The sequence below is a fragment of the Onychostruthus taczanowskii genome, unplaced genomic scaffold (assembly GCF_017590055.1).
Source record: "Onychostruthus taczanowskii isolate IOZ18803 unplaced genomic scaffold, ASM1759005v1 scaffold37, whole genome shotgun sequence".
Classification (NCBI taxonomy): Eukaryota; Metazoa; Chordata; class Aves; order Passeriformes; family Passeridae; genus Onychostruthus; species Onychostruthus taczanowskii.
In genome coordinates, this window is record NW_024501126.1 from 3,602,391 (window position 1) to 3,619,297 (window position 16,907).

Consider the following 16,907-nt stretch of genomic DNA (forward strand, 5'->3'; position numbering starts at 1 on the left):
TAATTGTTCAAGGTGCAGATCTGTTAGATTGGTGCAGTGTTTTCTGGAGGATGCAGTGTGGCAGTGCTGAGGTGGTGCTTTGGCACCGTAGTTATGTGGCTGTTCCTCCAGCTCTTCTTCACCACTATCCCCATTAGGTTAATGTCTAGCACCCACAATTCTCAGCCAGGAATATTAATTAAAAAAGAACAATGTTGATTTGAATTGCAGTTGCTTAGGTAGAAAGCCTGCAAGGAGTTTTTCTCTGCTTTTAGACCCTTCTGCCTTTTGGTGAGCTGTGCTGCAGTTATCTGGAGTGTGCATGTTTATTGCTATCCCTTATGAGCTTTCCCCAGTGCTTGCCTAAATTATTATTATTATTTTAACATACTTATAAATCCAGTCACCCCATGGGAAAGATTTTCAGGTTTCCTATAGATTTCACATTATCTGAATTTTTCTTTTGAGAGGGAATGCTTGTTCTCTGGGCACTTTTTCCGTGTCCTCTATAACTGACTTGGTGTCTGCCTTCTTTTCCTTCAGCTGTCTCTTTTCTGTGCCAGATGATCCAGGACTATTCATTTCTGCTTTAGGAATTCCTCCTCTCTGTACTCTTTCTAATTGTGTTTTACCCTTTCAATGTCATAACAGCCCACAGTTTTCAAGGAGTGGGTGTGCCCTGGGTTTAATGACTTGTCATGATTCTGCCTTGCTTGTGGCAGTTCTTGATTCTTAATACTGTATTTCCTTGTGAGATATTTTCTGCTTTTTTTTTTCCTCCCCTCCCTCTTTCCTCTAAGATGATACTTCAAACAAGACTTCAGACTTCTGACACTTACTTCAGTGGTACACACAGGCAGGGTTATTCTTCTAGCACATTAGCTTGAGTTTGTGGAAATTAAATCAGAGTTGCCTTTTTGGCTACCAATTTGCCTGTGATCGTGAGATCTTCTGCTGTGCTTTGCATGAAGCTCCAGATCTGACTGAACACATTATACTGCTGACAAACTTTGTGTCACCTCCCTGGTTGTCACATTTCAGAGAGCTTAAGGATATGTTGAAAAGAATGGCCGCTGTGGTAGTTCTGAAGACTTCTTGTATGGAAAACAGTCTGTGTTTTCCTACCCTTAACTGTTATCCTTTGGCTGGATGCTAAGGGGGGAACCACTCGTGCAGGCTACAGCAGCTCAGGTCCTTCTAAGAGTCCCTGGGGATAATGCCCACTTGTGTCTCGTTCATGCAGTGCCGTAAGCTTTGGGTGGATTTGAGTTATAACTTCTGCAGAAGCTGTAGTGACATTTGCTCACACCATCTTATTGATTATTCGTGTCTGTGGTATCTAGTTTTAGCTAGTTCTTTCAGAAGCAAAGTATCTTCCTGATTTTTAAGTTCCCTGGATTTACCTGGAACTCATTTCTAAAAGCATATAACTTAACATCTTTCGTGCTATGTCCAGATCCCTGTAGGTGTGACAGGGTATATAGAGCAATTAATAGCTTGATGTTTTCCTTCTAGAAATATTGACTGAATTATTTCCATTGTGCAATTTACAAAAATCTTTTAATGCTGCTCTTAAAATGTAAAGTGTGAGCAGTTATTTAGTATACATGGTGCCTGGTTGGCTTATTTATTTTGACTTTTTTAAATGAACAAATGTAACATCTCTTAAGGAACTAAAACTAAGCAGTCCTTACCTTTTCTTTCTGTCAAGAATCCTTGAAGTTTTGTAATCCTTGAATCCTTCACAGTTAAGGTGAGTTTTGATGTGAGAGGTGGAGGAAAGACTTGATTTCCTGTATTTTGCAGCAGAGCTGGTAGCTGATGCCTTTCTGCTCTGGTCTTTGGGTTAAGTCTTGTGCCCCAAGTTCACTCTGGGCATTTGCTTGAAGGCACCATAAACATGAAATTGATCTTCACTATCCTGACTTCTGGGGCTCCTGCCTTAGATTATAGGGCATGCCTGCACCAGTACTCCTAGGTTAAACTTCTGAACTTGTGTCCCTCCTCTGCGTTGCCTGGTCTCAAATTACTGGGACACCAAGTTAAAATCTTTCAGTAGACTTGGCTGAACAAAGTCAGAGGAGTGTACTTCTTGGTTAGAAAACCTAAATTATCAAGTTCTGCAGCAAAAGGATGGATATAAAATTTCCATACCTGAGTAAGAAGTCAGGCAGGCTTTCCACTAGCAAAGGAAAAGACTTGGGAAGCTCTCATGTATCTTTTGCCATGTTTCTTGTGCATAATTAAGTACTGCTTTCTTGTCCAGTCTGAGAACTTGTTTATGAAACCTAATATTGCCCTGTGAAACTCAACACTTCTCTGTTTAATACTACAGCTTTAGTGATACCCAGTGAGGTGGACAGGATGCTTTGTGTGTCGGCTGTTTCAGGCATCGTGAAGGCTAAATACAGCACTTCCTTCGCTGGCACTTGGAGGCTCCCCATTCCTGGGGAGGGGGAAGAAATGTCCATCTCAAGGGTCAGCCCTGTAGCAGATGCATCCTTAAAAAAAATGAATAAAACAGCTGAGTCACTTGTTCATTCTTTTTCTTCTATGCTGCTGGCCAATCCCAATACCCTTGTATTTCACACAGGAGAGAGAAGGCAGACAATACTGTCTTTTATTATTCATACCCTGCAGCTCACTATCTTCTTCACAAAATACGGGTGGCGTCTGTCTGTCTCCACTTCATGGGAAAGATTAACAACAATTAAGGTCAGCAATTAAGGTTGTGAAAACCTTTGAATAACTGCAACATCTGTTCTTATACTAGAATAAATAAAATAAAGCTGAAGCTCTAATTGCCAACAGAGTACTTGCTCATATCTGTTTTGTAATTGTGGGCTTGTGTAATTTGTGTTGTTAACTGGTCCCTTGCTGGCCAGCATCACTGGTCAGCAGTCAGTGCAAGCTTCCACGCTTTTCCCCAGAGCCACATGCTGTAAGTGAGGGTGTTGGATGAGAAGTGGGAACTGTGTGTAAAATGGGGGACTGTGGTGGTGGGGGTCAGGTGGTTCCTGAGATGGCTGTGGGATGTTGTCAGCCCCTTACCTTGGACATAGCAGTTTATCCTCTGAACTTCCCAGTCCATTTTAGTGTCAAATAAAACCGTTTTTCCTAAACTGTTCTTGACTCTGACTGTTTTTACTCTTACTTTGAGACAGAACAGGGTTGTTGATGGGAAGGTTACTTTTTCTCAGTTGACTGTCATTTTTCCATAAGCTCAAATTTGATGGCAAGAGGGCAACTAATTGGTCTGAGATGGACATTTTTAGAAGTAGTTATTTTCAGTGCTGCCTCAATGCCTGACTTGCATCAGAAAAAAAACCAAACAATTACACATTAAAGAGAATGTCCTGAACTTCAGTTAAGACCATTCACTCAGGTAAGGCAATTTTGGTATATAAGAATGTTCCTTGAATGGAGCATTGAATGTCTGATGAATGGAATAGAACATTCCAATTAGAAGGTACCTGTAGTGATCATTCAGTCCAACTGTCTGACCACTTCAGGGCTGACCAGAGGTCAAAGCATGTTGTTAAGGGCATTGTCCAAGTTCATCTTAAATACTGTCAGGCTTGGGACATTGACCATTCCTCTAGGAAGCCAATTCCAGTGTTTGACTACCCTCTTGGTAAAGGAAGTGTTTGTGCGTATCTAGTCTGAACCTCCCCTGACTCAGATGTGAACCATTCCCACACATCCTGTCACTGGATATCGGGGAGAAGGTTTCTGGTAATGAACGACACACTTGCTTAATTTTGTCTGACTATCCGGGGTGATTTCTTAACTTGTCTGCAGTGCAAATGGTCAGCAGTGTTGTATTTTCCATCCAGAGAATGAAAACTTCAGTGCTGCTCAAGTGCCAGGAGCTGGAGCCTAGTCCTTCTTGGCACATGTGGTTTCCACAGAAGGAGCTGTTTGTGTTCTGACTTGGCGCAAAAGCAGAGTCATTCTACGCTTTCCAGTTGTCTTTTTTGGCGTGTTTAAAAAGTGGATCTCATTAGGCATTGAAACCTTAAAAGGTTTAACCTGCCTAAGACAGATCTGTGTTAAGACTTAGGGATCTACCTTCAAAGTCTGGTAGAAAATCGGGCATGTCTTTCTGTCCCTTAGGCCATGGGAGCAACTCAGGTGCTTGTTTCCTGGTGTGCTCAATATTTCTCCCTCCCCATGCATTGGTAGTGATTTTCTGTAATCCTGCATTTCTTAACTTGAGCTGCAAAGTCTTTTCTGACTAAGTGCTGCTTCTTGCTGTCATGGGAAGAATGGTATCTGTGTAATTCCTGTTGCTTGCTTGTCCCACTGAGAGTGACTGGAGTGCTGCATTAGGCAATGTGTTGTTGCATTTCTGTAGGAGCAGAATATGAGGGTATGCCTGCAGCTTAAGAGACAAGACTAGGAAGTTCTGCAACTGGGAACTTCTCTGGGAACAGTGGCTATCATCACCTGCCACAGAGAGAATAGCACTTCTGTATGGAGCAGCCTTCTCAAACCTGACTCCTGAGAGGCATCCAGCTTCAATGAACTACTTCTGTCTTGTGTTTTTGGGTTTGTATAATGAGGACGTTGTAATTTAGTTAAATGGGAGAGTCCTCGTGAAAATTGTGCTGCTCATTTTAGGTTGTTGACTTATACAAGTTCCTGGAATGGAAAAGATGTATCGGCAAAGATGTTGCAGGAAACAAATGTGATCATTTCCAAGACATAGTGCAGTTTATCTAAGACCAGTAATGCAATAAAGGGGAGACCATATTGGGCATTGGTGGCAAATCCTGTGGTACTGCTGTCAGTTTGAAGGAGATGGGGAGTATTACAAGCTAGTGATTCCTGAGATCTGTAAGCATCAGAGCATTAGGTAAAGGGAATATTCTCCCTCTTCCAGTGACAGAAAGTAGCATGAAAGCCTGTGGGAGGTATTTGTGTAAAACAGGCAGTTGTGTGAAGCCATCTCTTCATGCAGAGTTGGTTTTTAATAAAATAGAACCGCTAATTAGCAGGGCTGAAATGAAAATCGAAACTTTTCTGATGAATCTGTCAAATTGATTGTATTAATGACGAGTGAATGCTTTTATAGATCAAAATACAAAGTAGCAAAAAACAAATTGGAATTGTTATTTTGTCAATTAGCAGTGGCAATTAGAAATTCAAATTTATGATATTCACAGAGGCTTTTGCAAGAGAGCTCATCTGCTCCTTTGATAAACATTTTGTTTTATTATACTGCAGTGTATTTTGGGAGAGGGAGAACTTTCTGTAAGAGCAAAGTGTGAACAAAATCTCTGCATCAAACAGGGAAAGAAACTCAGGGAAGGGAACTGAGATTTTTATTTTTCATGAGGTTGACTGAGTTCTGCCATGGCATCTTGCATCCTGTGCTGCTGATAAAGCATCTCTTAATTTAGAGTTCATAGAGTTCACAGGCACAGGTAAGTGCATATGTGTGTATAATATATGTAGTATATACACAGACACCTGAGTGAAATTAAACCCTAAACGTTGATGGGAGAAACTGAAGCTTTGTCAGGATTTACTTCTGCAGTACAGAGACCAAAAGTCTGGGCATAGTGCATGACTGGTCTGGCATAATTGTCTTGTCCACAGGTGCTGAAAATTTGAAGTTTCAGTGCTGTACACTGGGGACGGATTTCTTTGGCTGTTTTTTTTTTTTTGTCTCCAGATCATGGATGGCTACATGTGGACCAGTTTTCTAAATTCGTGTTGTTGTCAATGGAAAGAACCAGGTGCTCTGGTGGTATGCTTCATTGAATTGTGTGGGTTGTAAGTGGCTTCTTGAGCTGATCTCATGCAAGCCCCAGCTTTCTCTGACATCCAGATTGCTGCTGTGGAATGAGATGGACTGCACAAAAGGAGAGCCTGTTTCTCCTCCCTGACTGATGTGGCAGTCTAGGCATGTACATTTCTCCTGTATGCACACCACCACCACCTAGGGTATGTGACTGCCTTCATATCCTGTAATAGTGCTCAGCTCCGTGTGTAGCCTGGATGTTGATTTGCTTCTGTGGGCAGTGTATACAGGCCTGTGAAATTATGTTGTTTGTGAGGGGACACTTACATGCTGTCTTCTCCCTCCTTTCCACTGCTGCCAGTACCAGTTGGACAGCCTTGGAGGTGAGAGAATGCAGTTGGGACCTATGTGTGGGTTCCAGGCTTGGAGTACGGGGTGTTTTGTGGGTTGAAGTGCATTGGTATACAGGGAAGGCACTTTGGCTACATCTGGAGCGTACACCCTTGGAGAACAAATGTTCCTCTCTGGCAGCTCTGGAGTCTGAAGGTTACCTGGGGATGTTCCTTGTTTAATGCATATCTAGTAAACCTTCAGTGCTGGGGATATTCAACATTTCATACCTCTGTTAAACAGCCACATAAGGCCTGACACAAGGCCTGATTTCCTTTATGGCACCCTGAAAATACAGTAGGGAAGAAGCTGTTAATGTAGGTGGCTTGGTGAAATATTCTAGTCAAGTTATTTGGCCTGCTACTCAGCCTTCGATATGTAATCTTTTGGTACTGCCAAAATACCATTCTAATGAAGCTGACATAGTCTGTGAAACCTGGGTGGTATTACTTCAGTTTTCTTCCCTGTGTTTTCTAACACTGCATTTTGAAAGGGTTGGTGGAAGCTGTGACACTTGCAACCTCACCATAGTCTTCATTAAGCTGGGATTTTGGTCACCTTATGACCTTCAGAATCAAAGGAAGAATATCTTCTTTCTTCCTCTCTGCAGGTACAAGTTAACAGCAGTAAATAAGTGTTCACTAATGCACATGAAACATGTGATCAGTTGGCCAGATTTCAGCTTTTTGTTGAACATTAGCTCTTGTGCAAAATATTAACCTATTCTGTAGGTTTATTTTCTCTTTTGTTTGTACTTACTTGAAAAAGCTATGCCCTGTTTGTCCCAGCGTGGTATTATATTTGCAAGTAGGTCAGCATACTTGCTTTTGAGATGTCAGCTTGAAATTGTTTTTCAAGGGCTAAAAAACGTAAGAGGGTAAGAAAGACTTTTGCATTGCTGATATCCTTTATTTATTTATTTATAGAAATTCTTAGCCTGTATTCAAGAATAGAGCACCAGTAACATTTTAGTTGTGTTCTGAAAGTCGGCACTGATTGCCTGCTGCTAACCGTAAGCCACCCGTGGATTTGAAGCTTGTGTGTTGCATAATGCCAGCAAATGCATTTGAGATTACAAAATGGTCTCTTTGCTCTAAGAAGAGATTGCTGTGATTTGTTAGTGAGGCAGCATTAAAGTACACACGGGGTATCTGTGACATCAGTATCTTAAAACTACAAGCAGTTTTTTTGCAGTTGAGCGAGCTCTGGCACTGCTGGTGCTTCATTGCATAGGAGTGAATGAGTGCAGTCTCCAAATTGGGTACAGTTTTTTATGTTCCAGTCAATCAAGGGCGTACGTGTTCCTTTAATTTCTGTGTGTTATCCCTTGCACTTCTTGCACTTCTTTATTATAGCCCTCTTGAATTGGCAGGATTTTCTGTTCATCTCAAGAGCAGCACAGTATTTGTTGGAGGAGCCTCCTTGCACTCTTTGCAACTAGAAGCAGAGTTGGTCGTTGCCTCGTTGCTTGGGGTTGATGTAGTCCAGAGCTCTCCTGGCTCTGTTGCATTATCACTTACAAGCCCTTCTGTGGTAACCCTTACCCTGCTGTGAGTGAGAGGTAAAAGGGGTTTGCTTGTTTATTTTTGCTACTTGCTGCTGTTGCTTACTGTGGTGTCCTCGTCAGAATTGTTTCAACAGTTGAATTATTTGGAATAAATAATGTTTGGGAGAAGTTACCACAAAACTACTTGGAGGGTGAATTAACCTACCGTTGATGCTGGGGAATGCATCTCTGCTCACAGAATGTGATTTTTCTTTTCAGAGGCTAAGCAGAAAGTCATTCTTTTGAGTGCTCTAACCATATAAATGAGGTATACTGAGAGTAACATTCTCACTTAAGAGTACCTTTTATGGTATCTCAAAAAGATACCATCTTAATGAGTAGCTGGCAGTTTGAATTGAAATGTCTAAACTTGCCTTCTAGCCTCAACCATTTGTATGGGACGGGACTATGTAAATAAACCAATGCTTATTCATGAACATAAATCACAGATAACTGCAAAAGCCTCTTTCAATTGATTTTCTTCAAAAATGCAGAGCTTGATGTCTGTATAAAAGCTTCTGATATTCCTAGTTAATAACTCCTCCCAAAAAAATCTTGTACCAAGAGAACAGCTAGTGATACATGTACAATTACTGTGTTAACTATCAGCATTAAAACCTGTAAATTGTCAAAGTAAAAGCACTAATCTCTGGTATCATTGGTCCACAATAATGAAATTCTAAATCCAGGAAAAGTATTTTAACCCACCTGAAAATGCTGGGGAGCAGGAGAGACCCTAAGGAGGGATGTGAATGGTATTGATAGATATCTGCTTGTTGCTTTCTGTGCACAAGTGTTGGTGTTGGTTTTGAAGTCAGCCTTATGGTCAGCCCTCTGTAGTTAGTATAGTGTAACCAAAACCTGGCAAGTTCTTTGAGAAGCTATGGTGCCCGCTGCATAAAGATCCAAGGAAAGAAAAATAGGCTGTGAATAATTATGGTGATAGATTAATGCATCATTTGGATGCAACAGGCTTAAAATGCTTGAAAAACTGATCAGATAGGAGATTGCCTTTTGTTGTTTCTCTTTTTTTTTAATATCTTTGTCCTTTTCATCAGCCAGGAGGGGAAAGAAGGATTTCTGCATGCTATGGAAGATTCTTCTCCAAAACGAAGGAGTGTTGTAGAAAAATGAGGTACCAGAAGCTGGGAGCAGGGCACCCTTGCTGCAGATTACTGCTCTGTGAATTGAAAAGTATCTCTATCAAACCTTTGTATATATATTTCAACTATTATTATGCACTCCTCAGCTGTTACTTTTACAGCCTCCTAACTTCTGTCTGGAGGCTGTAAAAGTAGCAGCTGAGGAGTGCATGCTACCATCTTGTCACCGTAGTAAAGGCAAGTTGAGTCTGGTAGATCTGTCCAATGGATGTTTATGGATAGGCACGTAGATTAAGATATGGTTTCAAACAGAATCTCTACTGATCTGACTTAAAAAAAAAAAACGAAAAAAAAACCAAAGAGCGACACTGTGCAGAGGCTGATGAACTTAAAATGTTCAGAAAAATATATTGTGTGTAGTTTAGTCTCTGGGTTGGGGCGGGTCTAGAGCCCTTGGTTTTTAAATTCCACCGCAGAGCAAAGGGAAGGACCATTCACACCAGTTGCCTGTTGGAAACATAAAGGCTCAGTAGTGTGTTAAATGCAAAAAAGCAATGTTTTGGTAAGTATGCAAGAAAAGCAGACTTTAATTGAGTTGGTACCAGAAGGTGAAAGTGCTTTTGAGAAAAACTTCTTATTTTATTTGGAGATCTGTCCGAATGTTTACTTCTGTGAGATGCCTGGAAAGCATTAATTCTCACGGATGTGCAGTAGGAAAGGGTTGCCAGCTCCTAATAGAAGTAAACAAAGAAAATGAAAGTTCACAGGTTGCCTTGGCCAATGTAATAGGTAGCTGCCACTGGAGAGGGGGTGATCCTGTGATCCTGTTCCCTTCCCCTCTTGCCCATGGTCTCCTGCCGTTCACATTGTGCCAACTGAGCTGCCTGTCACATCTAAGTTTATTGCATTTGCTTCCTTAGCAGAACACTAACCCAGCAAAACAAGTGCGTTAATTAACACAAGCTGAACTCATTAGGACCATACATGGCACAAAAGGGGGAGAAGGAGGGAGTGCCATGAAGCTGCTGGGAGGAAGTGGAGGAAGAAAGCAGAACAAGGGCTGATGAAGAGAGTGGGATGTCTGTCCTCTTTTTGGCAGTAACAAGCTATTAAATCATCTTTACTGTTGTATAACTTCACTCTAAGTCTTCAGGTTGGATAATAAAAGCTTAAAATAACATAAGGAAATAATTATTTAGACTGCTTCCCAAAATTACAAAATTTTGGATTCTGTTTTACGAGAAATGTGACTAGATTGGGGTGGGCAGGGGAGGCAAGACAGTGACAACACAGAGAGAATGGAGACAGTGTTTTTTTGGTTCTCTGGAGGCAATGGATGTAGTGAGAAACTACATATGCAAAACTGGAGACCACTAGTCATGGCACTCTCAGATGAAGTTCTCCTTGGGCTGCCTCACTCGTGTACCTCTCATGTCCCAGTCATGCATCCTTGCACCTTCTCTACCTCTGCATATGGCTTGCTGGTGGGGTTGTCTGCTGTATACTACATGGGTTTTTATTTCAGTTTCTGTCTAATTAGCATTTCATTTAGACTTTGGTACAAGTCTGTGTTTAGTTGCCAAAGTTCCTGCTTCAAAACTATTGATTTGAAGCTATGAGGAGATAGAAGAGGATTTTCAGTGATCAAGGAAGACAGTGAAACTGCAGAGTTTTGTCAATATTTCCAAAGGTCATTATAGATCTGGGATTTGTTGTTTGGTTTTTTGATTTTGTTTTGTTGGCTTTTTTGGGTGGTTTTTTTTGTTGGTTATTTTTCTTGGTTGTTTTTTTTGGTGGTGTTGTCCAGTGTTGTTGGGCTAAATACTGGGGTTTTTTTTTCCTCAGGACCTTATCTTTGCTGTCAGTGAAGATGTTCTATCAGAAGGTGAATATGAATTCACAGGCTATGAGTCTTGAGCCCTTTCAAAATTTTAGGCAGATTCAGAAAACCAAAAAATGCTGAACTGCATATATGTTATTTAATTTTATTTGGCAAGGCTCAAAGTGGGATGGCATCAGCTCTCTGTGCTTCTTCTGAAGTATGTATCTGTTTTGGCTTTCAAAAGCCTGAATTGCCGTTGCCAAGATTCTTCACTTTCTGGCAAAAGTACAATGGCAAATGGCTTCCTTTACAAGGTGTAATATTTAGACTAACAGCTTTGCAATTAAGAATGGCAAAAAAGAATTATATTCCCTTTTTTTATAAGACCAGATTTTTTAGTATGGTTTCGTGGGAGTGTTTGGACGTAACTGAAGTGCTTTTGATTGATGATTTATATTTTGAACAGTGCTTTTGATTTTAGTGCGCAACACTCGCTTGAAATTTTAGCTAGAACAATGCTTTGTTTTCAAAGATGTTCAAAGTATTCCTCTAGTTAGGCAGTTGCTCCATATCATAGACTTGCAAATGCCTTTTGGGTACATATGTGTAACAAAATGGGTGTGAAAATACCAATTCCTGCAAGGAAAATGGGGAGAAGTTGGGAAAGCTGCAGGTATTCTTAAATATTACCTGCTGCTAATCTCAGTAGACCATCAGGGTGTTGACGATGATGTCATTGAGTCTTTTGTGGTTGGAGAGTGATTCCATTCTGGAGTGTTTGGGGACATGTTTTGGAGGAATAGAAAACCAAACTTGTTTGAAGGGAAACTAGCCAGGTATTATTTTTCAGCATGGGCAGGCTGGAGACTTTGGGTGTGAGGAGGAACATTCAGAGCTGGGGAGAGAAGCAAGTGTGTGTTTGAACTTGAGTAGGTGAGAAACCTGACCACTTGAGAAAGTGGTCAGTAAAATGTTTGAGGGGATGAATCCAGTTCTGCTGACCAAGTGATTCCTTTGGGAGGGTGAGGGGCTTTCTCGGTGTTGTAAATTGACACAGTCTCCACCTGAAGCTATCACTTAAAGAGGGGAAGATGCTTTAGAAATCCTTGTGTGTACTGATTGCTGAAGCCATGATGAAATCTGATGGCAAACTTGTGTGCTGCTGAGGCTGTTTTTGTCTCCTTGGTCCAGCCATCTCAGGAACCCGATGGCACTTTCTTTTCAGCCCACACAGTCATTTAGGCTTCATTTTTGTGAGAAATTGTCTGGATCTTGCATGCAAAAGCACATCTGGGTCTTGCAGTATCGGTGCAGCCGGGGACATTGCTAGCTGTCAGGTCTTTCAACTAGGGAAAATTCACTGGCATGCCTCATGCTGCTTGTATCCAACTTTATTTCCATTGTAACTATGGCAATAGGAGTAGACTGGTAAGAGAGTGTCGGAGTATGGGTGCTCATGCCTGTGTTGCAGAGGGTTGCTTGGTGTATCCATAGAACTGCCTCACCTCATCTTGTAAACCTGTTTTGGTGATACAGATAAACACCGGTGCATGTGTGTGTATAAATATATGTATGTACACACGTGTCTACAGTAAAAAACAGAACACTTTCCTAGATCGTATGAAGTAGTGAGGAGCCTACAGCCAGAAGAACAGCCAGATAAAATCTTGGAGATTGCTCCTTGTGTAGACCAAGAGGATCTTTTTCTCCCTGGGTCTTCAAGACGTTAAATCCAGTGCAGTAGACTTAACTCAGGCAGTTCTGAAGGTAAGTTAGGGGAGAATATTTTTAAGACTTTGTTCTAGTTTCTTAGGAAAATCCAGGGGTCTGCAAAACTTCATTCAGTCTTGTGGGAAGAAATGAATAGTGATACTTAGTGTCTGAGAGAATAAAAGATACACATTAAAGGGCGAAAGGTTTTTAACGTGTATGTAAAACTTGAGATCTTAGATAAAAGACGAAGCTTTTTCCCCTTCCCTCTTTGACAATGGTTCTGCTACAGAAAGCAGAACATTATAGAAGAAAAATGATTAAATACTTAAAAGGTTATAACATTCAACAAATTTGTTAAGTTACCTTTTATAACAGAGCATAAATCCAGTTTTCAAGAGCTCTGGAGCTTGTCTTGCAACTCTGCCAGGTTAAAATCCTTTTTTTTTTTCCTCCTCCTCCTCCTGTTCCTAACTAATCTGCAAGCAATTGCGTTTTAAAAATTATTTTTCTCTTGAATTTAAAGACTTTGACAGATGGCACATGTAGAACCTGGAAAACGTCCTGAATTGGCAGAGTGACCATACCCCTGCCATTTTCCTACCACAGTATCCGTAGGTGCGTAGGCTGTGTCTGCTTCCAGAGTGCTGGGCGAGATACCATTTCCTCTGCTGGGAATGTGCAGATAACAAGTGATAAATCAGAAAAACATACCTGTGATGGGCTTAATTTGCAGTTAATAGACAACTTAATCTGCTGGTTAGCTGAGTAATTTGATTGTGACTTAAACAACCCATTCAGAGCGGTGACAGTCTCCAGGGTGCATACCTGCAGTGTTTTCCATGCAGGATTGATATCAATCTTTTAAATCTTGTGAGTTTGTTTAGCACTTTTGGGAGGCTGAGACATCCAAGCTGTGCCTCACAATAGTCCATTCTTTATTCTGGAGAATGTTATACCAAAAATTAGTCTCTTGACCTTTGAAGCATGGTTTATCATGACTCTCCTTCTTTCAGGGCCTCTGTCCAAGGTAGAGCTCTGAAGCCAGTAGAAGCACATGAAATCTCCTGGTTCTGAGTGTGCACAGGCTGTCTCGCTCGATGCTGCATGACACTTGTTCTCGCCACTGAATGTCCTGAGTTTTGTAACAGTGATCGACTACATAGCTTGTTTCCTATTTACAATCCTTTGGAATTTCCCTCCCTCATCTAAGGCATTTTTAGGAAGGGCAGTAGCTTGGCACTTGAATACCTCTGTGATTTGTGCTGTGTAAATTGTGTGGAAAGAACATGTATGTCTGTGTGCAGCTACATCTGGTGAGAAGTGATATGCTAAATACCATGTTCAAAGACAACAGCACTGGAAAAACTGATCTATTTCTCTTTTTAAGGTCATGAACGCATGAATTGGTGTAGAGTTATGTCCCTATGAAATTTATTACTTGTTGATGTGGTACAAAGGACCTTAGGTCTTAAAGGTGAGCAAAGGCTTTTTGTATTCCTGGGGTAGGACTAGGTTGATAAACTGCTTTTAGACAGATCAAAAGAGATGAGATCTTAAATCAATGTTAATGTGTGACTGACCAGGAGTGATACCATCTAGAGATTATTGCTTTCCTCTGTTTCTGCAGTGTTAACAAATGAATACTCAAGAATGTATCAGCAAAGCGAATGGTTCTTGATAAATTATGCAGTCTTGACTCCAACTATTGTTTGAGGTAATTTATGATCTTCCACTGGTGTAATGGGGCTGTGGCATAAACTGCAGCACGCCCTAGAGTAGACAAATTGGTCTGGTATTGTTTCGGAACATATTTAATCTATCTTGCTGTAAGTGAAGTGGAGCCTTTTGCTGAAATGTCAGAGGACCGGTATTTTGATGTTCAGTCCTAAATAACCTACCATTAAACTTGCAGCAGTTGTGCCTTTTCCTGATGTCTAAATACTGAAGTGATAATAAACATAAAACTGTTGCAGTGTAGAGCTCAATTCTTTTCCCTTACCCCTTTATGTTAACTTTCTTTAGTCTTGTTGGGTTTAGAGGCTAATAATACAGATCTCCTTATTGATGCATTTTACCAACTTCATAACAGCTATTTCAGTGGCTTGCTTAATTTCTCTGTAGATGTGCTTATGAGAAAGAAAAAAAAAATTGTACTTCCCCAAGTGAAAAGACTTTTAAGAGCTTTTGTTAAATCTGTGTTTAATTCTCCTGGAGCAAAGTGAGTGATTAAAGTGAAATCTACAGATCAATCTTTAAAAGTGACTGCAAACTTTTAGGTGTGGAGAATTAGTTAGAAGGCTGTAGATCACTCTTTATATGTTTAAAGACTAGCAATAGTGCAAGTTGAGTAAAGTGCCTACAGAGTTATATGCTTGATGTGGCCTCCCCCCCACTTTGAATCCTGTAAGATTTTGGGTTTAATTTTTTTTTCCATAGCATTTGCTTATCTAGAATAAATAACTAGATTTGTGCATATTTGGTTAAATGGATTTTCAGACTTGCTATTGCCAAAACCAGTTTCCTCCCGGGGTACTTGGCTGTATGAATTGATCGCTGCAGAAGCCCAGTAACTGCTTCCTGGAAAGAAGTTCCCAGGAGTTTGCCTGCCTTACTGATAGAGGAGGAGGCTACCGTACCTCAGCCAAACTCATTCTGGACCTAGATAAAATAAAGCTTCCTTGATGAGTGCATGGTTTGTGGACCATAGGCAGGAAGTTGTTCAGGAACAGTTTGTCCAAGATGTTTTTTTTACCCTTGTCCCTCACTTAACTATCCCATAAATTTTGCTGACAGCTTTGGTTTGTGCTTACCAGAGAGCAGTGGGTAGCCCGTTTAAAACTCAGGCTTTTGTTCTGAACACATAATTGATAATTAACAGCAAGCCAGACAGGAGCTTGCTTGTAGTAGAAGTAAAAGTTCTGACTGTGCTTTGCAGCCTGCTTTGTCATCCCCAGTCATACCTTTTTCATCTACTTGGAGGTGGCATCACTTGTCTTACACTGCCAGGGGTGTGTCCACCCCTGCAGGTAGGAATAAATGCTGGAGCAGCAAACTGTGCTTTATTTATTTAGATTTATTTTTGTTTCCTTTTTATGAGGCAGTTATAATAACTTTCTTGACATTGTCTTGAGGCAGTTATAATAACTTTCTTGACATTGTGTTACCTTCTTATTTGTAGCTCTTTAGCCATATGTAGCTCAAAATGTTTGCAGATTTCTTTTCGAGCTCTATTTGATCACAAAGTGGTGCTTTAAAGGATACACAACTCACCTTGCCAAGCTGCTGCTAATAATCACTCAGAAGAACAAGTGCAAGACCTGAATGAATTTGTATGTGACAGTCTGTTTGATATATTGTGTGAAAATAAAACCACGGGGGAAAAGGCAGGCAGAAAAGGGTAAAGGTTAGAAGTTCTGTAGGCAGGCTTTGGAGGCTGATGCTGCATAGTGATCTTGGTGATCTTAGGGGTTTTAAAATGATTCTGCGATAAGTGACTGTCATCTTAATTAACTCAGAGATTTCAGTGTTTTCTTTCCACAATTGAAAACATAGCCTCAGGCGGTGAGAGCCAGTTTTCAAATGCCTCGGGTTTTGCTGTGAAGGGAGGCCTTCATTTTTGCCTAAACAGTGGAAATAAAGCAGGAGCCACACAGCCTGAGAAGTTATGTTGGGTTTTTTAATGAAATATCAAATTGAATGTGTTTGCTGGGCTACAGGCAGCAAATGTGCACATTTTCTACTTCAAGTTGATGCAAATCCTCATCACCTCATCTTGATCTTCTCGGTCTCCCTCCTCCAACTGTTTTCAATAATAAGTTGATGAAATGTCTTCAGTATGGTTTCTGACAGTTTGTTTGTACTCTGCAGGTCCTGGGAAGCAGTAGATGTAATTTGAAGAAAATTTGAAGGAACAAATGGCTTTAGCTGGCTGCCCAGACTCCTTTTTACATCTTCCTTATCGGATAGTAAGTTGTGAAATTGCATGTTCATGTCAGCTTGTAGCATCATATTGCTGTGTGCTGGTGATTGATTGTGCATTCAAACTTTTCATCAAACTGCTAATAGCTGTCTGGCAATTCTCTGGGTTTTGCTAACATTTTGGAAACAGAGCCTCTGTTACCATCCTGTATTCAAGTTCTGATGCTGAAAACACTGGGTCGTTAGTATATACGGATTTGATATTTGTCTTTAAAATAGCCATTTCCTAATTGGGAGAAGGTACTTGTTTCCAAAGAAAAGGTGTTTCACTACAATCCCAGTGAAATGCCTTGCATCAAAATGTATCAGTTTGCAGAATGCTATATTTGTAGGAACAAAGGCAGAGATTTTTACACTTGGTTAGATCCTGTGTTTTTGAGTCATTGTGCTGTATCTAAGCAGCCAATATGGCATATTACAAAGAGTATATTTTAAAAATCCTCAGCTAAATTCAAAGGTACTTGACAAAAATGCATGTAGAAGTTCTCTTTTTTTCCCCTGGGCAGTTTTAGTTGGCATAATGCTTGCTTTGTATTTTTTATGAAACTGTAAATTGCTAGTTTGGATATGATCTTTTCTTTGCACTTTTTATCTTCTGTTTTCATAATATGATTACCGCCCTGAGGA

At 40.6% G+C, this 16,907-nt stretch overlaps 1 protein-coding gene across 6 annotated transcripts in view; it reads left to right on the plus strand.

Moving 5' to 3' along the window:
• GRB10 (growth factor receptor bound protein 10) overlaps positions 1-16,907 on the plus strand; it is a 148,527-nt gene that overhangs the window by 20,066 nt on the left and 111,554 nt on the right. For 4 of the 6 annotated variants that reach the window (XM_041411773.1, XM_041411774.1, XM_041411772.1 and 1 more), the window contains one exon: positions 16,170-16,267. The exons of 1 other annotated variant lie outside the window; for it this stretch is intronic. In XM_041411773.1, coding sequence (XP_041267707.1) covers positions 16,217-16,267 — 51 coding nt within the window. In that variant the 5' untranslated portion in view covers positions 16,170-16,216. Of the gene's footprint in view, positions 1-13,689; positions 13,777-16,169; positions 16,268-16,907 lie in introns of all 6 variants that reach the window. One more of the 6 variants, XM_041411775.1, reaches the window with a different exon arrangement.